At 44.9% G+C, this 25,213-nt stretch overlaps 1 protein-coding gene across 4 annotated transcripts in view; it reads left to right on the plus strand.

Annotated features, from left to right (window-relative positions):
* Positions 1-25,213, plus strand: part of PNPLA7 (patatin like domain 7, lysophospholipase) — a 131,966-nt gene that overhangs the window by 73,928 nt on the left and 32,825 nt on the right. For 3 of the 4 annotated variants that reach the window (XM_074891587.1, XM_074891589.1, XM_074891588.1), the window contains 5 exons: positions 973-1,036; positions 1,546-1,714; positions 3,457-3,639; positions 4,216-4,334; positions 21,184-21,340. In XM_074891587.1, the coding sequence (XP_074747688.1) occupies positions 973-1,036; positions 1,546-1,714; positions 3,457-3,639; positions 4,216-4,334; positions 21,184-21,340 (692 nt within the window). Of the gene's footprint in view, positions 1-972; positions 1,037-1,545; positions 1,715-3,456; positions 3,640-4,215; positions 4,335-21,183; positions 21,341-21,739; positions 21,776-25,213 lie in introns of all 4 variants that reach the window. The other variant, XR_012631873.1, reaches the window with a different exon arrangement.

A 25,213-nucleotide genomic window follows, 5' to 3' on the forward strand; every position in this document is an offset into this window, starting at 1 on the left:
TTTTTGAAGCACCAGGGGATTGCAGCACTGTATAATCTCTACAAACACAAACCCACCTTCTTAATATGATTGACTTTGTAGAGTTGGGCTGATGGTTGGGCTTGATGATCCCAAGGGTCTTTTCCAACCTGAATGATTCTGTGATTCTGTGAAAGAGAGCTTGTAGGTTATAACTAATGCAGAATCACAGAATTGTCTAGGTTGGAAAAGACCTTGAAGCTCCTCCAGTCCAACCATGAACCTCACCCTGACCGTTCCCAACTCCACCAGATCCCTCAGCGCTGGGTCAACCCGACTCTTCAACCCCTCCAGGGATGGGGACTCCCCCCCTGCCCTGGGCAGCCCATTCCAACGCCCAACAGCCCCTTCTGCAAAGAAATCCTTCCTAAGAGCCAGTCTGACCCTGCCCTGGCGCAGCTTGAGGCCATTCCCTCTTGTCCTGGCGCTGGTTCCTTGGCTCAAGAGACTCATCCCCCCTCTCTGCACCCTCCTTTCAGGGAGCTGTAGAGGGCCATGAGGTCTCCCCTCAGCCTCCTCTTCTCCAGACTAAACCCCCCCAGTTCCCTCAGCCGCTCCCCATCAGACCTGTGCTCCAGACCCTGCACCAGCTCCGTTGCCCTTCTCTGGACACGCTCGAGTCATTCAATGGCCTTTTTGGAGTGAGGGGCCCAAAACTGAACCCACTCATCGAGGGGCGGCCTCACCAGTGCTGAGTACAGGGGTGAGATCACTTCCCTGTAACAGAGCTGTAGGAATATGGAGAATGGGAAGATGTTATTGTAGGTATGTGTGACAATTTTTGTGAAGACTTTGTGCCAGCTCTTCTGCAACAACCCTGATCAATACACGGTTCCATCATGATCTTCAGAGCAAAATCACAGAACTGCGTTTGTTATAGCTGTATTTTTCTCAATACAGTTTGTCAGGAGCTGAATGGCAGGGCTTCACATATGGGACTTCTTGTTCTTCCAGGTCCTGCTTTGCTGCTCACCAGTGATAACATCAAACAGCGACTTGGTTCTGCTGCGCTGGATAGGTACCTGACCTCATTATTACTTACGAAAAAATGCAGAAAGATACTATACTGGTGTTATAAATATACAGTGTTTGGGAATAAAATCCTGTGTTCTAACGTATATTGTGCCTTCTCATCAAGGTGTTTGAGACAACAGTGTTTCAAGAGTATTTGATACAAACGCTGGTTCTTTTTTCCATAGTTACTTGCGAAATTGGAAGAGCTGAATTGCTTTAAGTGGGTATTGTGTACTCAGGGGTGCCATGGAAGTCTTACTGAAGTTAGGTGTCACTGCATCCTCTTTCCTCTGTGTATATATCTAACGGTGTAAATAACAGAGAAATAAAGCAAGCATGAGCCTGGAAATGTGAGCAGATAAGATTCTTAGACTGGACGAGGAAGAGATGCAGGTCTCTGCCCTTTGGATTCTGTGCCTGATTAAGATTTGATTATTTAAGATTTCTTTCTACTCTGTTAGGAGCTGTGGTATAAAACCGTTTGAATTTAGTTTTTTCCTTTTCTGTCCCCAGTATCCATGAATACCGACTAACTAGCTGGCTGGGACAGCAGGAGGATATTCACCGTATCGTACTCTACCAGGCAGACAGCACCCTTACTCCCTGGACTCAGCGCTGCATCCGGCAGGCTGACTGCATCTTGATCGTCGGGCTGGGAGACCAGGAGCCTACTGTTGGAGAGGTGTGAAATAGCTCCTTCCCATATTTGCAGTGTTAACAGTCCAGGTCACAGAATCCCAGAATCATCTCGGTTGGAAAAGCCCTTGAAGCTCCTCCAGTCCAACCATGAACCTCACCCTGACCGTTCCCAACTCCACCAGATCCCTCAGCGCTGGCTCAACCCGACTCTTCAACCCCTCCAGGGATGGGGACTCCCCCCCTGCCCTGGGCAGCCCATTCCAACGCCCAACAATCCCTTCTGCAAAGAAATCCTTCCTAAGAGCCAGTCTGACCCTGCCCTGGCACACCTTGAGGCCATTCCCTCTTGTCCTGGCGCTGGTTCCTTGGCTCCAGAGACTCATCCCCCCTCTCTGCACCCTCCTTTCAGGGAGTTGGAGAGGGCCATGAGGTCTCCCCTCAGCCTCCTCTTCTCCAGACTAAACTCCCCCAGTTCCCTCAGCCGCTCCCCATCAGACCTGTGCTCCAGACCCTGCACCAGCTCCGTTGCCCTTCTCTGGACACGCTCGAGTCATTCAATGGCCTTTTTGGAGTGAGGGGCCCAAAACTGAACCCACTCATCGAGGGGCGGCCTCACCAGTGCCGAGTCCAGGGGTGAGATCCCTTCCCTGTCCCTGCTGGCCACGCTAGTGCTGATGCAAGCCAGGATCAAAGAAGGTTGTTTCATACTCATGAATTTTCCTGGGTTTAATACCCAGTGAAGCATAAATAATGAAATATTCCTGAGAAATGTGCATTATAACTAGAAAAAGAATTGAATGAGGATCCTCTGAAATGGCAAGTTTTCTGTAGAAGTATTTCCAGCTAAGTTCTTTTCCTCTAAAGAGTCATTTTGGCCAATGGTAAATCAAGAGTCATATTGCTTTGAAGCTTTGCATTTCTGTCCAGAATTTCTTTGCAGGATCTCCAGATAGAGAGAGAAATTCTTTTCTGCCTGGATGGAATTCATGGTGTGTGCCTAGCAAAAAGTAGATATAAATTGTATTGTATGAATAATTTAATATATTTTATTACAGATTGTAAGCTGTATTTTTTTCCCCCTACTATCCATTTTGATTTTAGATATTTTATTACAAAAGTTGTTTGACCAGGCACATAAATTCTGCAAGAAATTTAAAAATGAAGTCGCAAGTGGGTTTTTTAGGTTTGTGAAGTGCTGAGTCTGACCTCCAAAGAGCCTGGGACTGGCACCATCTGCAGTGTTCTTGTATGTCACTGTGTTGGTTCTTCATGACTGTATGTGGGAGGCAGGAAGCGCAGTGAAAGCAAGTCGCCATCGGTTGCCTAAAACAACAGAAAAATAAAAGTAAGGAATGCAAAAAGGAAAAAATGAAAGAACAAAACATGCTGAACATTTGTGGGCTTAAGTATGACTTGGGAAGCAATCTCACTTTGCACGAACAGCGTGCGTCTGTGCTGTGCAGTTAATGGCCTGTATCTTAGGTAAAAAGCATTCATTTTTAAGCATTCAGGTTTGAATCCTTGTCTGATTTTAGAATTCTGTGTGCCGTGTAAGCCCACATCTAACAACGTAGTTGTCTAAATCAGTCTTGTTTGAGGGTTCTTCATGTGCGTAGTTGTCTGCAGATTCAGATGGGAGTAGGGGTCAGATGTGGGTGTGTATAATATATAATATATAATGTATCTATATATAATGTATTTCACAATACACTGTTCTGTTAAACTGATACTGGAGCAGTAAATACCTGACGCCCCCATTCCTTTGGTGTCTGTAACGTGCTGCAGCTGGAGAGGATGCTGGAGAACACTGCGGTCCGAGCCCAGAAGCAACTTGTCCTGCTCCATAAGGAGGATGGGCCTCTCCCTTCCCGGACTGTGGAATGGCTCAACATGCGGAGCTGGTGTTCTGCTCATCTTCATCTCCACTGTCCACGCAGAGTTTTTTCCAAAAGAAGTCTGCCCAAGCTGGTAAGTGATTCCTGCTTTGGTGGCTGGTCACTTAGCTGTAATCCATGTATCAAAGGTAATCTGAGATAATGATACTACAGGTTATTCTGATGTGCACCTTGCTGTTACACAGATAGTGTTCTCTTTAAATCTGTTTGGCCTCAATTTATGAGAGGAAACGTAGGGATAAGGGGCTCATGTCTTCTTCATGGATGCATGCTTGGCTTTTTGACACACTCAGCCAGTAAACGCTATCTGAAGGCCGCATTGACAGGTGTGTACGTGCGGTAGAGCCCTTTTCACTGGGGGATCCCCAGTGCTAAAGGTAAAGCAGAGGCAGACTTGGGATGCTTCACAGTAACTTCAAATCCTTCTCAAGAAAGAGAAATAGCTCCAAAGTAAGTACTGTACTATGATGAAATTCTCCCAGCTGCTACAAAAATGAGAGACGTGTATGATCACTAGAACTGTTGGGATAGTTCATTAACCCTCTTCTCATTTCAAGGACAGTTACCCACTTTTTAACAGCATGTGGCTGGCTGGTAGCGTAGCCTCTACCCTGCCTGTAGAATGACCATTCCTGCCTCTCTGCTGCAGATAGAGATGTATGAACGCGTGTTCCAGAAACCACCAGACCGTCACTCTGACTTTTCTCGCCTGGCTCGTGTTCTGACTGGAAACGCCATCGCGCTGGTGCTTGGGGGCGGAGGAGCGAGGTAGGTGGCTTGTGCTGGGCACGCTGGTGCATTGCTGCCACTGTCACTGGGCTGTGACAGATTCTTCAGGGTAACAGGCATCCTGTAAAATCAGCACTGTTCTGTAAGCAGCATTTAGAGGAGTCGCTGAGGACTTGTTTTTGTTACACAAACTTAACCTGCTGTGTGGACTTGTGCTTGGATTTCTGCAGAAGGAACGTGAGTGCTTGTGACCTCTTGAGACCTCTCATATGTTGGGCTTAATACCAGGAGATGACCAGGGCACCAAATGTGATGCTGCTTTCTTTTGTTGGCCTACACTATGGATTTTTTTTCCCCTATGGATTCTTATATTAGAAAATGGCTCACAATATTTCAAAGGCCCCAAAGCCCTTCAGGGTTTGAGCAGCAAGGGGAATTAGTGTCCTCTAATGGGAGAATGTTCTCTTCTTCACAAACACTGAAAACCCCAGGTACCTGTACACTTCTGACAGCCTTACTTTACAGAAAGATTGTATTTTTGCAGACACAAGGGCAAGGTGTGTGCTGAACACTCCATTAGAATTCCATCTGAATTCCTGGTGAGCTCTGGAAATAAATTATTACTGATGTTTTTCTTTAGAATGCCTTTTTACTTTGAGAGTTTTATGCTGAGACAGAATTTAGTAGCCTTTTGTCTCAAGAGAGTGCCGTCTTCGTTGTCTTCATCACCATGTTCTTGAAGCCCTTCTTTAAAACAGTGCTTTGAAATACTGCTCTCAAAAATAAGTATAATTTGCACATAGTCTGTCTATTTAATTCCATGGAAATATCACATTTTTGTCTTTGGGCCAGTGCGTGCTTTGGGGGGAGTGTTTGCTGCAGTAAAGGTTAGAGCTCCTTTGTGACAGCTTGTTCTGATTAGTCACTTGATGCTGAGACAGCCAGCGCTGCGGCTCTTTCTTTGCGTGTCTGCAAAGATGCCTTTATCCTGCTTGCTTTCACAGTTTCCTCACCTAAGATGATTTCAGTATTTCATTTCTGAGATAAGCACTATCCTGTGGAGACCCAAAGTAAAGCAGAGGAGGGGAGCTTCCACTTAATCTGGGTATCACAGGAGGCTTCTAATCGACTGATGCAAAGCGCTCGTGGGGTTTTTTTGTTATAAGGTATTTGGTGTCTCTGTCTCTACTGAAGCCTGTGTCATGCTAAAATATGTGGACTTTTATATTTCTTGCAGCACATTTTGCTCATTCCCTTCCTTTCTTCCTTCTGTAACCACAGCTGTAATTTTTGCCAAACTATTTATTTTTTGTTCTACTACTTAATTTGCAAGCTATCACGTGCTGGTTTTCAAGAGCAGAGGTAAGAAAGAGCAGGATTACTGAGCCTGTGTGTTGGTCCTGTGTTGTCCTCCTCCACAAATCTGAACCACTGCACTGCTGCTGTGTTGGCTTTAGGATTTCTGGACGCACACCACCCATTCAGCAATGTGACCATGTGCCATTAGCCATTAATTTGCTCATTTCTGCATCCATGCAGTATGGAGGACTTTAAGAGAATTAAATGGCAGAAGAGATAAACACGGTAAATTCTTCTTTCTCTGAACCCCTGTTTAGGTCCTGGACTACAATGATTTTTCTGGGTGTTCAGGCTGGCATGTGGATGGTGTGAGCATTGTGTTTTCAATGGAAAGGTACAGAATGCTGTTGCTGTAGTTGAATTGTCATCTAAATTGTGGTAAGGTGAAAGATTTGGATTTTGTTAATGAAGGGAGAATATAATTAAGACTCTGGGGAAAGGACCAGGTTACTCTGAACTCTGTAAAAATCTGCCTGTGGAAGGTCAAAGTAAGTTCATAGGTCCCCATCTCTACTAACAAGGGAACTTCAAGAGATTATGCGCTAGGAACTTAAAATCATCCCATGATTAAAACCCATTCCATCTAAAAACACCTTGATGGGTCGCTGCACAGACTCCTGATAGTTAGTGTAGCCTTTGGATAATATACTACATGAAGTAACCTCCTACTCTGTTCCAGAAGCATGAATCATACTGGTCACAAAAACCAGACAGAGGTAATAGTTACGGGGTGCTGGCTGGTGGTTATTTCTGTTAAAGGTATTGTGTTCTGTGATTCCACTAATATCAATTATTTAGTTGTTATATTGGGGATGTTTGTCTGGCTTCCCAGTGACAGTCGGTTTGGGAGGTTTTACCAGAGCAGCTTCCTAGTAATTATCTTTGTGGTTTGTCATGACAAAAGGCTCATAGGAACTAAAGGTTTTCTTTCTCTTGTGAGTATAAAAATAAAATAAATCAAAGTGATACGGTTCTAAAATTATAGTGTTTTGCTTTTGTTAAGTGCTAACTTAATTTCAGTTAGAAACATTGTGGAGTTTGAGGGAAGGAAAGGGGATTTGTGTTTAGAAAAATAATACCTTTGAATTGTAGTTGCAAGAACAATGACACGTCAAACCCTGCAACAAAGGCATAAACCCTCCCATAAATCATTCTCATGACCTTTAGCCATCCCACATACAGCCCACCTTTTCTTTGGTTTTCTGTAGTTATCTTAGCAAAGTTGTTTGAGAACTAAAATTTATGGGGAGTAAATAATTAATACAGAAGTATCTGGTGATCCCTAGGGCTTTGGAAAAAGAAAAGGGTCTTGCTGTTTCAGAAGGCTGGCTTGAGCAAAATGGTGATGACAGGCTTTGTTGTTGGTTACAATGTCATTATCCTAGCAGTGAGTTTGGTCCAACATGCCTATTCCACATGGGCTTGATGGGAAAATACAAAGCGTTAGACCTGTTCCCGTTTGGTTATTTTGATAAGAAGCTGTATCTGCAGTAACGCACGTGATGCAAATACGTGATGTGCCTAAGGTATGCTTACTGAGAAGGAAAGGGCTATTGTTAAAAGAAGTTACTTGCCCTTTTGTGTACAAGAAGGCATAATAACCAGCTCATGTTCGTGTTGGGAATGAATGCAGGCGGGGCTGGAGACCTTTACCAGGCAGTACTCGTGGAGTCTGTCCGTGCTACATGATGCACGGGTGGACGGGGCTCGGCAGCACGCGCAGCCTTTCCCTTCTCTCCACTGCCTTTTCCTTCAGGCAGAGCATTTTAAACCCTCCCTGAGGAGCTGCTGTTGAAGGATATTTGTAGCTGTTTCATCAAGGCATCTTTTAATTTCTCCTTTTTCCATTTCGTTTTCTCCTCAAACTTAATATTTCACCTCAGCTCTTGGTATGTCCAGTAGTTTTTTTTTCCACAGAGCTTTCTTGCTGACCAAGGATTTGCCTCAGATTCACACCTTTTCATTTTGGGCAGTTGGCCTGTTTCATCAACTCGTTCTTTCTGCCTTTTCTTCTTTATTTTCAGCTCTGGCCCTCTGAAAATGGAGGATAAAAGCAGCAGCATAGGGGGGAGCAGGTTACGCCTTCCTTGTTGTGGAGATACTTGTGTCTGATGAACCCACTTGTTGCCTCACCTGTCTGTCTGTGCTCCTGAAGCCCGTGCCATGTGCTCACACCCCATGCTTTTAGAGAAGGCCAAACGTGCAGGTCCATCTACCACCTGGTCACTTACTGGCTGCTGTGCTGAGCCTGACTTGGGTCTCTGTGCTCCTTGAAGCCTGGCTTTGTCTTCTGATTCGATGGCTGTAGTGCTTCCCCTGCTCCACCTTGTTTAAAAAGGAATTGAATTTGGGTATTGGTGACCTGAACTGTCCATGTAAAACACTTGAAAGCAAGTAAATGCTATGCTGTAAGATATTATACTCCTACTATAGTGTCTTTGCACGTTGCTGTCCTCTGGGGCAGAGAGCCTTCTGGGGAGCTCCTGACTGCCTTTAGCAGACAAAGGGACATGTTGCTGATATTCCATGGCCTGTAACGCAGTACCTTAATTATGCTCCCAGCAATTAAGTGGTATCAGAGCTGGCCTAAGTGCAGAGGCTGAATTTGCAGTATGCTCATGCGAGGAGTCAGAAATTATTAATAAAGATACTACTATGTTTTAGAGTTTGTTTTGGTTTTCTGTCTGGTTTGTGTTTTCTAACTTGGAAAGAAGCCTTAAAATGTACAAAACCCTTGTGGTCTCATCCTGGGTGAGGGCAGGCTGTTTCTTAATTCTGTTCTCATGATAATTGAGAACAGGAGGTGTTTTGTGGTTACCCTGTTACTTAGTTGCTCGATGCTTCCTACTTAATTGGATTTTGCCATCTTAACTCTGAGAAAGTTTTTACTTCTTTATTGTGTGATCCAGGTCTTCGGTGTTTGGCAAGAGGATCACTGCAGGCAACAGAAATTCTGCTTTCACCTCCTGTGAAATTCTCATCAGCTTTTTTCTGAGAGAAGCTATGAAGTCACTGTTTTCCTTTCCCTTGCTTAAATTGGTTAAGGAAAAGTTGACAAGCGGCCAAAATTAATGAACGTGCAAATACTCAGCAGTATAACATGGTGATGAAGCAGTGGGACTTACTGAGGCAGTGTGTTGCAAGGAAGGGTTGTTAGAAATAAAACCTCTTCTTTCTTGGGGCTGTTGTTAGCTCTACCGAAGACCAAGGTCAAACAGCAATGGAGGAGGGTCTGTTTGCAGCACTGCTGCCGTGGAGAAGAGCACTGGGAGCTGTAGCTGTGCGAGGTATCTAGTGGCTAAGATCCCTTCTGGACTGTCGCTCCATGGTCCACAAAAGCAGAAAGAAGCATGTCTGCTCCCTGAAAACAGGGAAGACTGCACAGAAAATGTCTAAGCTTAGTGAGTCTTCTAGGGCATAATAAAAGTGAAGGTTCATACATCAGGACCAAGGTTTGCACGCCATGGGGTGGAGCAGGCTGGCTGGTAGTGCTGTGGGGGAGCTGACATCTTATACCCCAGCCTACAACGTGTGATGAAACATCTGAGAAATAAAAAGCTGACATTTGAGGTGGAAACAATGTGCCCGTGTCCCTGGGATGGTCAGTTTGCTCACAGGATGCAGACAACACACTTTCTGTGCTGTAGCCTCTTTTCCTGGGTGCAGGTGATAGCAGCGTTGTGGTTGTAAAACCCTGATCTTGGGCAGTTACAGAATCTCCTGGGGAGCCTGTGTGCAGTTTTACAGTGCAGGTGCTTCAGATTCGGTTCCAACAGTTCAGGAAGATTAATTCTTATTCCTCCACTACGGTAGATAACTAATGATATGAGGCTTTTTACTCCTATCCGTGGGAAGAGCGTGTGTGTGGACGTTGTCTTAAAACTACCACTGCAGAGCTGCAGTACTTGAAATGGAGATAGTGGGCTCGTAAGATCAATTACTGTACCTCAAATACAGGGTTGTAACTGAAAGCATGAGGGGAGTTGCTTTTTTAAACTATCAAACTTGACCACAAGCACCTAGATTGTGTGCTGTTAAAAGAATGTGTGGGGGGAGAGGGCAGGAATTTGCTGCCTGAATTCAGAAGCCTCCTCCAGAGGCTGTACTGCAAATACTGTCATAAAGAGTGGTGTTTTTCCCTATGGGATTCTAAACATGCTCAATATAGAGATTACAGAAGGGATTAAATAAAATTCCATGGGAATTTCCTGGACTCTTTATTTCCTCACAGAACTTGGAACATGGTAAATGATTTTCAGCTCCTTTGCTGGGTTCAAAATTTTACATAGACTGAGTCTAATGAGGGACACTCCAAGGTGTGAGCGATAGGGATCTGTGGAGCCCAAATGTGCTGGTATTACCAGTTCCTTGTGCTGGAGAATAAGAGTAATGCTCATCTTGAGCACTTGCTTAATAATGTCTTCTCCACGCTTCCATTCCTATCTAGATTGTATATAATTTATTTACCCTTTTTCTACCTGGCCATGTCTCTGTTAGTCTGTAAGTCTCTGTTTTCCCTTCCTGACACATCCCAGCCCTAAGGTTACCCAGTTTCTTCGCACCCTTTTCATTCCACTGTCATTCCTGCTTGTCGTCTTTATATCTGCCCTTTAGCTCCTTTCTCAGTCTTTGCTTTCAAGTCCTCTCTCAAAGGGCCTATTGCAAAAAACGTAGTTCGCCAACTGCTTCTACCACACTGGGGGGTGTCCTTATTTGTCAATTTAACAGAAATGCGTGTGGATTTGAAATAATTCTCAGATGATGCAGTGAGCTTCAGGACTGCACTGCATTTTGCAAATAGATTATTGATAGCAATGCTTAAGGTTGCTCTCAGTGGTTTATGATGGGTTAAAGTATATTCTTCATTTGTTATCTCTGCTTAAAATTTGCAATAAGCACCTTGAAAAATGTGTAAAAATTAGAATCAGATTCTTTGAAGCATTCAAAAACCATAGTCTGATAAAAACCACTTATTCTGAAGTAAATTATGAAACAAAATTCTTGCTAAAACCATTGTTCTTCATTGTGACCTTGGCTAGGATAGCTCTAAAAGAGCAACACCAGCTTCTCCGAGGTGCTTGTGGTGGTGTGAGATACTGCAGCTATTGAGGGTTAAATCACTGAAGCGAGGAATGGGCAGTCAGGATTTCACGTTGCTGGTGTTCAGCTCCTGACGTCACATGGGCTTGAGCAAATGACTTAAACTCTTATAACTTGTGTTCTCCTTTTGTAAAACAAGGTGTTTGCCATCTCAGCTTTGGCATCTGTGCAGGTCACCCTTTATAAATTCCTCTGAAGCACCTACATGGAAGAGAAGTATAGACCATTACCACTAGGGAGTGTTTGGGGGTTTAGGAGGGTATTGTTATCTCTAAATGTATATGGATTTATGCTCTCATGTCATGGGTTGGTTGTGTCTGGGGAATCTGCTTGAAACCTGACGTCCAGCCCAATTATTATGATAAAGTTAACTCTTCATTCCAGTGTGCAGTGGCTGAGGAATAACCAAGCTGCTGGTAACCCTGTGTGTGCTGTCTGGGTACAGTGCTAAGACATAATCAACATTTTTGCAGGGACTGCTGAGAGTTGAGAGTATCCTTGTCTGTTCGAGGCAGCAAAGAGCCCACACAAGCAAACACAGTAGTCCCTAGCCAGTTCTGGGCAGTGCCAGCCCTGGTGTCTTCTCCCACAGTGCAGAGATGCTGTAGGAGAGGGGCTCTGGAAGCCAACAGGTTCCTGAGTAGCTGCTTCTGAAACAGAGTCTGTAGGATGTCCAGGTCCTAATCAGCTGGGGAGTGTGCTTGTGCTTTCCTGGTGTCATGGAAAGGTTAACGGCTGGATGTGCTGATGTGTGATCTGGTAGAGCTAACGGGGGTCCAGCACTGTCCTCGGGCAGGTAAGCAGCCTTGGTGGTGTGGAGAGCAGCGCTCAGCGGTGCTGGGCTCTGCCTGGGTTTGGCCAGGATCCCCATCTCCAGCTTGGTGTCTGGCAGTGCTGTACGGAGCCCCTCTGGCACAGATTGGGTCCTGCTCCACTCAGTTCTCACCACTGCCTAATTTCTACCTATGCAAGATAAGAGTGAGGATTTTTTGCAATTCCTGCTTTTTCTTTTTCTCTCCTCCTGCTACAGGCAGCATCATAAAATTTGTGTTTCATTTCTGATTGCTTGCTCGAGGTACTGAAATGGCATGTAAGGAATCTGCTTTCCTTTTCTATAGCATGACAGGTCTTGAAGAATATGCACTGCTAAAAAGATCCCATTCCTCATCCTGATGTTGCTGTAAAGAGTGTCAGGAAATGGAACTGAAATATGAAAGAAACTTAAAAAATGCTTCTTCCCTTCTTTTAAGTGAAAGAGTGACGCTTACTGTCCAGCATCTGCAGTCTGTCAGTGGCTAATAACAGCTGAGGAAGCAAGATTTCTGTAGTGTGGAAATATCAAAATGCTACAAAAGAGGCTGAATCTGTTTTGTGTCATGGAAAAAAAAAAACCCTGAATACTTGAAATATCCTTCCTCCCGTTCCCTTTCTTCAAAGTAATCCCTTTGTACGTAGGCCAAATCTGTCTTTTGACATTTGGAAGGGCAGAAAGTTAGGAGCCCTGAGGTTAATCCTCGTGACCTTTGCATCAGTCAGCCCGCAGTCTTCACCCTCCTTCACGTACGGTTAGCTGGCTGCTGTGGGAGGTGCATATCAGAGGAAGGGAAGCTATTTGATGACCTGTAACGTGCTTTTGTGTGTATAGGTAGATATCTGTATCTCAGTGCACAGTGGAGTTGTAATTTTTCTTTATTATATCCCTTTTTGAAGCTCAGATTCATGTATGGGGGCTTCAGAGCTTGTAATTATTCATAGAGGTGTTTGGAGGAGTCACCTGTGCCCTGCATGTTTGTGTTCTTGTCATGAGTAGAGCATCCATTGCCAAGTGTAGATAAATCCGACCGAACTCTGAATTCCAGTGACAGCCACGCAGTCAGGCTCCTGGATTCCCTATGTCTTTCAAAAAGCAGATTGGATTTCAGGGCAATATCCAGGAACTAAAATAACGGAGGAGAGTCTAAACTCTCTGTCCTTAAAGATTAAATTGCACCTTTGACTTGGTGTTTTACTTTTGGTGCTGTTTTGTAGAGGCTGAAGGTGAAAGAAAAGCAATGTGTGCTCTTCCTTGGAAAAGGTGATGATAACTTATGTTTGGATACTGAATTTGAGTCTTCTCCAGATCAGCCCTAGAGTACATTATTTGAACAAACAAAACCCAACTCCTAAAAATAAGATGGTGAGTTCTGAGTATTTGCCTTTGTGGAGAAAACCTCATGAGACGTGGCTGTGAACTTGTACTGAAGGTTTCAGACTTTCTGTTTGCAAATGGATGGTAATAGACTGCAGCGTAATTGCTCCTAAGAGGCTTTGCTTTGATTTCTTCAGGGACGGACCATCTTGTGTATTGCCCGAGAGCTCAGCCATATTAATCGTGTTTATGCATCCGTTCAAAATTCTGCCTCAAAGTGCAGTTGTCTTAAACGCAGACAGAGCCATGTGACTGTTATCAGATCTGAATGCTAATTGCTTGGTGAGTTGTGTAATAGTTAGGTCATCACATGCACATAAAAGCCGTTTTCATATGGCTTGGCACCCACGTAATGCTTAATGATCTGATTTTTCCTTTTCCCATCTGTAGCACCTATGTAATTGCTCATTTGCTCCCATTTGCCATGGAGGTTGAAGATTTTAATGGCTTCTATTAAATCCTCCAAGCAGTGGGAGCTTGGGAGCCATCTACTTCAAAGTTATGACTTAAAAAAAATAAAAATTAATTGCAGGTGGTTTATTTGGACTGTCCTGTCTTGATCTCCAGTCTTCAACCCACCGAACTCATTTATTCACAGCAGTACTTTGATATACAGATGAAATTAAACAAGGAGGTGGTGGAGTTGTGGTTTAACTCTTGTTACTAGTTTTTCACCTCTCTTTATCAGCTGAAAAAGCATGTGCTGTGTTAGAGCTGCAAGTTTGAGGGAACACTTTCCATGTACCAGTCGTAATGCTCTGTTGGCAAGTTCACGTGCTTTCAGGAAGATGGTAGAGCTCTTGCATTGCTGTGATTTTTAGGAAACTCTGTCTAACCTTATTTGGTCAATGAGCTTTCGTGTTAAGAAAGAGGAGATTAGAGAAGTGGTAAGTGAAGTCACAGTAAAATTCTTTGAAGTGCTGTGCTTTTGTCTTATTTCTGCAGCTTCCAGACATGCTCAAAATGGGTTCTTCCAAGACTTCACAAATAAGTCTCAAAAGGGTGGGGGAAGGGGGATGTATTTTTTTTTTTCCAAATAAATTATCTTTCTTTGCAGATAGCTTGAATTGTTTCTTGGCTCAAGTAAGAGACAGGATTTTGTTTGGCATCCCCAAGCAGAGAGTAATGGGGGGGTGCAGTTTACCATTCAGCCTCTCTTTCCTCCTTCCTCCTCCTGGCAGGTGGGATCAGAAGAGAAGAACCCCTGGTGCATTTTCTGATTTACCTCTGGCTTCATTTTGTGGGTTTTTTTCCTCCCCTCCAATGGCTTATTCCTGTATCCCTTCACCCCCCCAGGACTAGGTAGACCTGACAGCCCTCCTGGAAGGGCTGAAGAATTTTTGATCATTTACTTCTGTGTCAGGCGCAAATCCCTCTGTTTAAAGCTTACTCTAAAGGTAGTATATAAAGCAGAAACAAGGTCAGTGCTAAAAGGACATTGTATTTGGATTTTCTTGCAGGAAGGTAGTTCACTGGGGTTGTAATAAATAGGAGTTGCTTTTTGTGCCAAACGTGCCTGCACAGCACTGAGTGCACAGGGTTAATGTGCAGTCTCTATAGCTTGGCAAGGCTAAAGGGAAAATGGTTCCTTGGTTCTGACTTAACAAAATAGTAGGAATCTGAGGGCAAAGCTAAGTGGGAGCATGAAACGAGGCTGTTGCTAATGGAGGGGAAGAAAGGAAGAATTCAGGTCTCTGGATCGATACGTGTGTATCTGGGGATAATTTTGAAAATGGGCAGTGGAAGGGAGAAAGCTTTCTTCAGGGCAGGTGCTGGGAAAGATCCTGTTGGTAGTTGGATGTTAGGCTGAGAACCCAGTAATGTGGGTTTATTTCCCTTATTTCACTTAGAAATGGGGCTCAATTAATGTTGTCCAGATCAGAAACTTCCTTGTAAGTGCACAAGTAGTACAGCAGGAGCAGAAATATAGTGGTCTGTTTTCTGTTATCCTTTTGAGCTGACAGATAATCACTGTAATTATTCTGGCAAATTTATAATACTGGGAAGTTTTATGGTCAGGAAAGCTGGGAAATTATGTTATTGGAAAGATACAAGTACAATTAAATTTCAAAGCGATGTTTGAACTTATTGTTGCAGCTGCAAAAGATTGAAGGTACCAAAGGAGATAATACTGCTGCAACTTGTAGAAGGCTTGCTTGATTTCTAAGTCAGTGACCGTGCCACTCAACATCAGGATCAGCAACAAAACACATACCAAAAAATGCTGGTTCTTACATAAAGAAGAAATGTCGCTTTATCTCACGTTTCCAGGTACCTCTCTGTATAGCCCTTCATTTAAATAACATCATTTCCCCCCTGCCCCAATACAATGAGCACCTCCAGAATAACTCTGAGAACCGCTAGCACAAAAGATGTTACTCAGAAAACAGTTCTGTCGCAGATGCAGCTGTATCCATTAGTCTGAGACCCACAGACTCAGTAACCAGCCTCAGTTTCAGGATCCTGGTCCTGGGGGTGTTGATTGCCAGCCAGCTGAACAGGAGCCAGCAGTGTGCCCAGGTGGCCAAGAAGGCCAATGGCATCCTGGCTTGTATCAGCACTGACGTGGCCAGCAGGGACAGGGAAGGGATCTCACCCCTGTGCTCGGCACTGGTGAGGCCGCCCCTCGATGAGTGGGTTCAGTTTTGGGCCCCTCACTCCAAAAAGGCCATTGAATGACTCGAGCGTGTCCAGAGAGGGGCAACGGAGCTGGTGCAGGGTCTGGAGCACAGGTCTGATGGGGAGCGGCTGAGGGAACTGGGGGGGGTTAGTCTGGAGAAGAGGAGGCTGAGGGGAGACCTCATGGCCCTCTACAACTCCCTGAAAGGAGGGTGCAGAGAGGGGGGATGAGTCTCTTGAACCAAGGAACCAGCGCCAGGACAAGAGGGAATGGCCTCAAGCTGCGCCAGGGCAGGGTCAGACTGGCTCTTAGGAAGGATTTCTTTGCAGAAGGGGTTGTTGGGCGTTGGAATGGGCTGCCCAGGGCAGGGGGGGAGTCCCCATCCCTGGAGGAGTTGAAGAGTCGGGTTGACCCAGCGCTGAGGGATCTGGTGGAGTTGGGAACGGTCAGGGTGAGGTTCATGGTTGGACTGGAGGAGCTTCGAGGTCCTTTCCAACCTGGATGATTCTGTGATTCTGTGAAGCGCAGGTGAGCCCACATGCCATACCAGGCAGAGTTTTGGGACGTGCTGTCCATTCCTGTGGGCTGGAAGCTCAGGCACCTTCAGTTTATTTCTAGTGCTTTCAAAGCAGCGTTGGGGTAATGGTTGCCCAATGCTCTGCTTTTGCACATCTCTAAAATGAATATAGTAAATACTTATTCATCTGCCCTCACCCCATAAACTTGGGTGACCTAACAACTGCTCGTATCGAGCTTTGAACCAAAGCTGTTATGGGAAGGGAAAGCTGTTTTTAATTGTACAACTTTGCTTTTTCAGGAGTTTTAAGGTTATGAGGATGCCTTAATTCAGGTTTGTTAGGCTCTAGTGGAGCTTGGTAAAGTCCCCTTGGCAATTTCTCAGTTTTTCTACCTACTTTGCCAGTTAACTACACCAGGAAGGTGGTGCAGCAAGCCGTGTGTCCCTCTCCAGGAAGGTTAGAGATACAACAGAGCTCTGCAGCAGCCATGACCTTAATCCTGTTTTTAACCAAAGGAAATAGCATCTCTTCAGTGCATTCAGAGACGTCTCCTTCATCCTGATGAGTCAATTAGGAGAAGAGAGGGGGTGCTGGGGAGGCTGAATGCCTGAGCTGTATTTTCTCTTCCTTTCTGAAACTGAAGTGGACTTTGGAGGTGTGCAGCGTGATCAAGCTGCAGCCTTGCCTTGCTGCTCCGTTAGTCACAGTCTGAAAAATGAGTATATCCTCTCTCTGTGCTGATGGTATTGTATTTATTCTTTCTAATTCTGACAGGCAACATCCTATTGATATGTTAAATGGGGCTTGTAGAGAAAATACTGGTGTACAGGCTCTGTTTTTGTATTAATTGTACTTTCTTCAGCCCCCTGACCTGAGCACAGAGAACAGCCTGTATTTCTGCTGCTGCTTTAATCTGAAATGTCCTGCTGCATTTGCTCGCTTCTTCCTGAGAGTCATATCTAATCTGAGCTCTGGCAGGCACGTGTGGAGCTGACACATGCACATCTCGCAGAAGAATTTTTCTTTTATCAGTTGTGCTCTGGCCTTCGTGCATTACAGTCACATGCCAGTGGCATTTCCCCGGGGGATGAAAGCAAGGGCTTGTTTCAGGAGCAGGAATTTTCCTGCAAGACCTTCTGCTGGAAGGGCTGTGCTCTCTGCTCGCTGTGCTGTGTTGTTTCAAGAAGCACGTCTTCAACCCCATAACTTCTCTCCCTGCTTCGTGGTCATTTGTGACCATTAGTAGTAAAGAAGAAATGGTGATGGGGTTTTATGTAGTACAGCACTGCTTTTGGAGGCTTTTTAAGCATATTGAGCATGAGTTTGGTAAGTAGTGCAGTGAGCAGCTGATGCACAGGGCAGCCTGTGACTTGCCTTGCTCAGATCAGGTTGCGAGGCAATGGCAGGGGTGAAAACAGAGCATGGCTCTTATTTCCAGTTCCTCCTTGAACTGGTTGGTGCTGTTTCTGCTCTCTCTGCAAAGAGCACTAATTAATCAGACCTGTCCTAGGGAGTGATACACACTGTTAATATAAAGATTCTGCACTGTTAATATAAAGACTCTGCACTTCTTGGGCAAATCTGTGGGTTCTGGTGAAAATTATTTGAAAGTAAACTTCTAGGTCATCTGTGCTTGGTGCCAGGAGTCCTTGTCACTGTCGTGGGGTCAGGCGTTAATCCTGGCAGGGGAAATGCTCCATCCAGCTGCACCTCAGGCAGCTTTAAGGCAAAGGACAGCTGCATGTGCAGCTCCAGCAATGGACTGTGCATCCCCTATCTGAGATGCTCCTTCCCTGTATCTGGAGAGGCTCTCCCCTGTCCCTCCTTTCCTCCAGAGTAAGTGGCGTTCAGCTCCGTGTCAGCCAGGTAACTGGAGATTTTCCCTGTCCCTTCCTCCACTCCACGCGAGTGCTCTGGCACAAGCAATCTTCCTTTGTACTCCTCTTGCCAGACACTTGTATTTTCACATGTTGCCCTAAAACAGGACAGGTCCCCTGTGATATTGTGTCTGGTATTACAAGAAGTGCACGATCCCTGCTTTTTTCTGCACTGGTACTCTGTTAACAGGGACTTAGCTTCTGGCTTCGGTGGGTTGTTTTTTTTTTTTTCTTCCCCTCTTTAGTTGTAGCATGAGAGCTGCCCACACCGGCTCTCCGTGATGCACCAGCAAGTTGTCAGGGAGCGGGATGCGTGCTGCCTGGCACCGCGCCGGCTCCAGCACACAGCTTCCCTTGGCAGCCTGCCCGTGTTTACGTACGCCGTGAGCTGCGAAGAAGTGGCCAAGAGAGAACCAACTGCAAGGAGTTGCTGAAAAGTTTCACGTAGTAGCGTTGCTGGGGTAATGATGGCTTGAAGCTATAGGGAGGGGAAAAAGACCATTTTATACCTTTTAGGAAGCTGGGTGGTACATGGAGAAATGGGGTGGGTTCAGGCACATTTGCCTTTCTTCAAGATTTTAGTTTGCACAAATACATTTGTTCACGAATGCTTCTGTTCAGGATGCTGGAACTGGAAGAATCAGCCTTGTAGTCATGTATAAATGAAACATAACTTAGTATGGCAGTTTATAGGAGGTCCCTTTCCAAGCAAGAAAAGTACTTTCATTCCCATCTTGCAGGTCAGTGCTTTGAAATCGATGCATCTGTTGGAGATACGTGGCTGTTACACATTTGGCTGGATATTGGCAAGGACTCTGCAGATGCACAACACAAAGGTGATGGCTTGCCAATAGAAGTAATAATAATCTTTTGTTATTTGTTCAAGGGCATCATACAGCGAAGTAAAAACAAATCCAGAGTGATCACATCAAATCCCCTGTATTTTATGGGCGCATGAATGCACGAACAAGGAGATCCAGTTTCAGAAGAGCTTAAAGGGAGAGAATCCAGTCCTGGCCAGTTTAAAATTGCCCTCCAAGCAGGAAATGCTTTCCAGTGCTTAACATGTCTTAACAAATGCACGTGATGTAGGCTTTCTCCAGAAAGCAGGCTGGGTGGTGTAAGGTCTGTTCCTCAGCGAAACATCAGTATCAGCTGGTGACTTACACGCAGGGCTAAGGCAGCAGTAAGTGCCAGGCACAAGAAGCAGATTGCAAAAATAGCTGCAATCTAAAAGCCTAAAAACAATGGGCTCCTGTGGCAGGGATAAAATTACAGTTCTTTAAACTTAGGGCATCTTATGAGAAGAAGCAATAGTAAAGCAAGGGAAGGAGAATTTGGAGAGGAAAGCTAAATGAGCCATTTTCTGCTCTTGGATTACACTAGTGCAGATCTGTCACTGAAGTCATTTACACCAGTATAACCAAGAACCTGTCTCAAAGCATTTCAGCAGCTGGAGGGGATTTATTTAGATGGAAAGAATGCGTTCAGCATAGCTTGGCCAAATGACACCTACGGCGGACTTGGCAGCTGTTAGCGAGTATTTATAGGATGTAAACAGCCAGGGGAAAGAGGACGGAAATAGAGTAAACCGTGGAGGACAGAAAAATGGGATGAAAATGGAAAAAGGAAGATTTTTGCTGCTGTATGGCTTAGACTGCAAAGCATCCGTCCAGGTGGAATGAACTAATTGACACGCTTGGTATTAACTGGACAAAGCATTTGAAACCAGAGGCCGTGATTTTGTATTGATAGGAAGGCAATCAGCCTCCGCTGCCAATTTCTCTGTTTCTGAAAAGGTTCTGTAGGACGGACAAGGACCCTTCTCCCAATAGGGGATCTCTGTTTATCAGATCAAATTGGATGTTCCACCTCTGCTTTCTCATTTCTGATAGTAGGTAGTATTGATTGCTCAGAAACAAGCATTTGCAACAATTAGCAGTTTCTGAGCTTCCTGAACACAAGGTTGCGCCTCCGATTTCTCATGTTTAGTAGCCACTGACAGCCTGGTACCTTTGATTCATCCAGTCCACATTTAAATTCATTTGTGATTTGATCCCTTCGGTATGTGGTAACAGTGGTTTCCCCAATTTGTGCTTTACATACACGTGTCTGCGTGTAAAATCTTCTCTTTACATTAAACTTTCTGCATGGTGATGTCATTGGCTGGCCCTGCATGTCTCCCGTCAGTCACAATCTTCCCCAGTTGGAGATTCAAGTCTAGTTCCTTCTCATGTGAAGTCCTTTCCCTGTTCTGGTCATCTTTTGTGCTTCTCTGTCATTTTTGGTTCTGCTATTGTTTCTTTTTTAGGGAGAAGTCTGAGCTTTCTTGCAGTTTTCAAAATGCTGGTCCATCCTGGATGTATGTTCTTATGTTTTCTGTTTTATTCTGGTTTCTTTGATTTGCCTTTTGAATTTGCACTGGACACTAGGTTAATTTTCAGAGAATATCCACAGTGGTTCCAAAATCTCTCTGTGTAGGGGCATTGATACTTTTGTTTTCCTCTTGTCCCATCACACTGAGGTTTATCTGTTGTTTATCACTTGACTTCATCATTGCTCTGAGGTCCTTCTGCACTTCTTGAAATCAAGGAAGGTTGTAGATTCACTATCCTGAAGGAATTTGTATCATCCTCAAACACTGCCTTCTCATCTGCCCCTTTCCTGGGTCTCTGTGCTGAATGAAACTCCTGTCTTCTCATCAGTGTTTGTCTCTTCTTGCTCTTTGTTTTCCATCTTCAAATTCATTATGAATCCATGTGGTGACCCATCCCGTGATCCCAGGCTGGCTGAGTTTCTTTGAAGAATCACTGGAAAAGACTCTTGTGGAAAGGTTTCTGAAATCCAGCTTTGGAAGAGCCAAAGCTTGGGTGCTTTGGAAGAACCGTAGTAGATTTTTTTAATGTATCACTTCCTTAAAGCCATGTTGACTTTTCCCTCGTATATCCACTGCCTTGATCCTCGGCTGTTGTTTTTGGATTGCTGTCTTTTGTACTGAAGTCTGCCTGGGTGGTCTGTACTTTCTAGGATCCTCGGGGAGTCTGTTTGAAGATTTCTGTATTTATGACATCTTTTTCTGGCATTGAGGCTTCTTTAGCAAGAGGTTGGCAGTTCAGCTAGTGCATACTCGGGTTCTGTTAGAAGGTGGTATTCATGTCTTTATGCTCTTTCAATGGCTATTTGTCTGATAATGTCTTCTTTTTTTTTTTCCCTTTTCTTGGCACAGAGGATGCTCCCAAGTGGGAGTTATCAGAGCGCTGATTGAAGCTGGCATCCCCGTCGATATGATCGGAGGAACATCTATTGGTGCTTTTATGAGTGCCTTGTACGCCGAAGAACGCAGCTACAATCAGATGAGGATCAAAGCTAGGCAGTGGGCCATGGTAAGCATCGGAAATGTTGCACTTCTCTCCTCAGATGGAATGCAAGAGCTTAATCACACGCCTTAGCAGGCAGCAGCGCACAAGCTGCCACCCAAGGAACGTGCAGCCATCTGCACTTCGGGGTCTGTATGAGGAAAAGGGCCCCTGCCCGGCAGCGCGGGAGTGAGTTGGGAAAGCTGCTCGCTGTCACGCCGGCAGGCGATGCGAGCGCCCGAGGAGGCAGGAGTCAAACGCTCTGCACAAATTCTAGTCACACTATAAGCATAGAGTGATGTTTAAGTGTGTTAGCCTGTGTTTATCTTTGTTTTATCTTCTCTTTTTATGTGCTGGAATCTGTTTCCTTTCCAACTCTCAACAAATGTGTTTCTCTTTTGTATAATTTTCTCTCTTTCGTTCTCACATGCTGTCATTTTTCAGTGGAACTGATTGACAGAGGTAATCCTTCTCTAAACTAAATACAAAATGTGTAATTCACGGTGTAGCCTGAGAACTCCAGAGTGGTGGTACTCTGGTTCAGGAGAAATTTTAAACTTTAAATATTTAATACAAACAAACCCATATTTTCATAGTCAAACCAGGGTTTGGGAAGATTGTTTTAAATAGTGACTTCTGTGGGTGAATTTATTTATTGATAAGATGTTGTGGAAAAATTGTACTGGCACCAGATTACACTGGTTCAAATTGACTAAAGGTGAAGATTAGCGTTGTTTCGCAAGTTTGCTAGTTACAACTTTGTATTGTTCATATGGAAACCACATTTTCATGTTGGCTTTCTTATTGAAAGGGGAGCAACACAGGGAATTTTCTAAATTGATTAAGCTCTGGCTCTGCTTAGATCTTGAGTGTTAGGGAGAAATAGGAGTCTAGTTGGCACAAGCATACCGCTTACCTTTCCCAAGTGTCTTCTAACCTGCCATGGCTTTGAGACGGTTCTACTGTATCTTGGTAAGACACCACTTACTGTGCAAGCACGTCAGTCTGGGACGTGAAAATACATATTGAGGCTCCAGCATGTTTGTGCTGTCCTGGTGGGCAGAGGGCCGTGGGACTCTGTTTTACCTCCTGTCACTGTTTGCTAGAAGAATGTGGATTTTGTGCTTTTTATTTAAGAACTGCCTGTGCCTGGCTGGGCTGGGAAGCACCCGAAACAGAAACTGTTTATGATACAGAGCAGTTTGCTGGAACGGTGGCGGTGGAGGAGGCTTGAGATTAAGGACATAAAACCAGCTGTACTGAGTCATGTCAAACATCCACCTTGCAGTCTTTACCTCCCACGTTGGTCACTACCAAATGCTTACAGGACAGCATCTGAGCAGGGCGAGCATGTCGTGATACCTCCCTGCAATGTTTTCCTAGCCTCCAGCAATCGTGGCTCACTGCTCCCTCTCCCTTACTCTTGGTCAGGCTGGAGTGATGGAATTTTCCTCAGTGCATTTGTCCAGAGGATTATCTCCTCTTGTTTGTTAACTGGTCAGATCTTTTCTGCACAGGGAGTGATGCAGAGCTGGAAATGCTGTTTTCTGGGCTTCCTGGGGCTGTGCTTCCATTGAAGCTGGCTTCATTTCCAGCATCATAGCTCTTGAGCTTGCCAGCCTAATCTGGAATCACACTGGCTTTTTACTAGGAATAGTTAAAGATGAAATGAAGAAATTTAATCTATTGATAAACTTTTGAACACAAATTGCAAAGCTCAGAGAATGTTTCACAAAGGAAAAGGCAGGTTTTGGCCCAGCCTTAGGCTGTTTCAGGTATTGGTACCTTGAAATCTGTAAATAAGTAGCTGAGGGAGAGGTTAATGACCTCTGTTAGAGCAAACATTTCATCTTATTAATGAAGAATGGATTTTCTTGAAGTTTTTCATGAGTGTTCTGACAAGCTTGCCAGGTCTACATCCAAACCAGAAATTGTTCAAGGGTTGAGAAGGAAAAAAGAAAAGACCGCTCTGTTTGAAGCCCTTTTCACTGTTAACAACACAGTCCAGCAAAATGGTTGCATTGTAAATTGAAGAAAGCCATGAAAACCCTCTCTCCAAGATCAGATCACAGCTAATCTACAAAGTAGCTTGAGGGACTATAAATCTTTTTAACAGTGGCTATTCTGAGTTGTTTTCTCCCGTACTGTGTTGCAGCAATTGTAGACTGAGCAAGGCCAGTGGCTCTTTTCACTGAGCACTAGCTCTGTGTAGCTCTGCAGGGAGATTTGCTGGGGATTCATAGAAGATCCACCCGAAGGGACCGAGTGTGAGTGAGGTGACAAACCCAGTAGTTAAGCCCCAAATTCCCAGTGTCCAAAAGTTACAGGATTGTTCCTGCTCTGCTCCAGAGCAGCGTCGCTGCCGGTGAGGACCGCTGCAGGCGGCGGCTGCTGCGCAAGAGATGCTCTGGGGAGCGTCCTGCGTTCAGCCAACGTTATGCAAAAAGGCTTGAGTGCTCCCTGCTACAGAAGCTGCTGATTCTGCTCCTCTCAAGCCTGTGAGCTTTCGCTCTGAAGGTTATTGCTGAGTGCTCTTTGTGCAAAAACCTTGCAGCCTGGCATTTTTAGCCTGTGGGGTTTTTTTGAAGTGTCTTCATTGTGATGGATTAGATAACTCTGATACTTACTTATTTTTTTTAATCCATCAAAATGAATGCTGGTTTTGTCCTGCAGTTATTTCTCTTTTTGGTATTTTTAGAAATTAGCTTATCTGTAGTTGTACACTTGGGGCTGGGAGAAGGGATATTTTTAATGGGATGTGTTTTCTGGACCTAATGAAGCAGCAAAGAAATAAATGACTCTTTTTGTCAAAATACAGAGGGGTATGAAAATTACCAGTCAGGCTAGTTACTCTGTATTGCCTCTGTGTGTATTCTGTACCTGTGTTTAACCAGCAAGACAAACAAACAAAAAAGCTTTCATGTTTGCAGATTGTTGGGTTTTCTTGGTTTTTTAATTGAAGAATTAATATTTCAAAGTATAAATATTTCACGAAGAATGGAATATTCTACTGTTGAAGGGAATATGGTCATAGGACTGTGTAGCTAAAAAGCTTCCCGTAATGAGAATTAAGAATCACTGGGCAGGATGCTGCAGCCGTTTGCTGTCTGTGATTGCATGACAGCTCAAATAAATGGGGGGGTTTCTGAGGTTGCAGTCATGAGATTCTGCCTCTCCCTAATGCCATTCTAGTATTCCCGCATTGGGAGATACTGTTGTTTAATGAGCTGATCTGGCCAAAAATTCATCACTGTTTTCTTCCCTGCCACGCTAGCTTCTGGCCAGCTCAGCTCCTGCAGCTGCCTGCTGCAAAGGCAGCCGTGCTGGCCCGGGGCAGGGGGGAGGAAGAACCATCGGTCCCAGTTTGGGTCAGATCAAGCTGCTGTCAGACTGGATCCTGCTGCTCTTGATCTGTTACATCTGTTGTTCTGAGGGGAAACAAGCTGTTCTCTGCCATACTGGGCTGGTGCCTACACCCGTAGCCCGTACGAGACCAGGCGCGGGTTAGGGATGGTTGGGAGCGCCGCGGAGGAGCGCGGCAGCCACGTGCGACCGCCTGGCTCAGCAGAAGGGCTAGTGGGGAAGGGCGTGATGGCCATGCTGTGGGGACCACAAACAGTCCTTTTGCTGTGGAAGTGAGGGAGAGCATCCTTAGTAGGTGCAGTGTTTTGTAAATCACTTTACATCCTACACTGTTTTACTTTGTTCGTCTGCCAGATCTTCCTGTATAACAACAGCTACAAGGACTGATCCCTCCAAACAAACACAAAATCTGAGCTGAGTAGGCAAACATTGCCAAACTACATTGGCCTGAAGAGCGGTCAGGATGTCATGGGAAAGACCTCCTGACCAGAGGAGATCAGCCAAATAAACTGGTCCCAGTCCCACAGGTGAAGGGAG

Source organism: Strix uralensis, chromosome 21 (genome assembly GCF_047716275.1).
Source record: "Strix uralensis isolate ZFMK-TIS-50842 chromosome 21, bStrUra1, whole genome shotgun sequence".
Lineage (NCBI taxonomy): Eukaryota > Metazoa > Chordata > Aves > Strigiformes > Strigidae > Strix > Strix uralensis.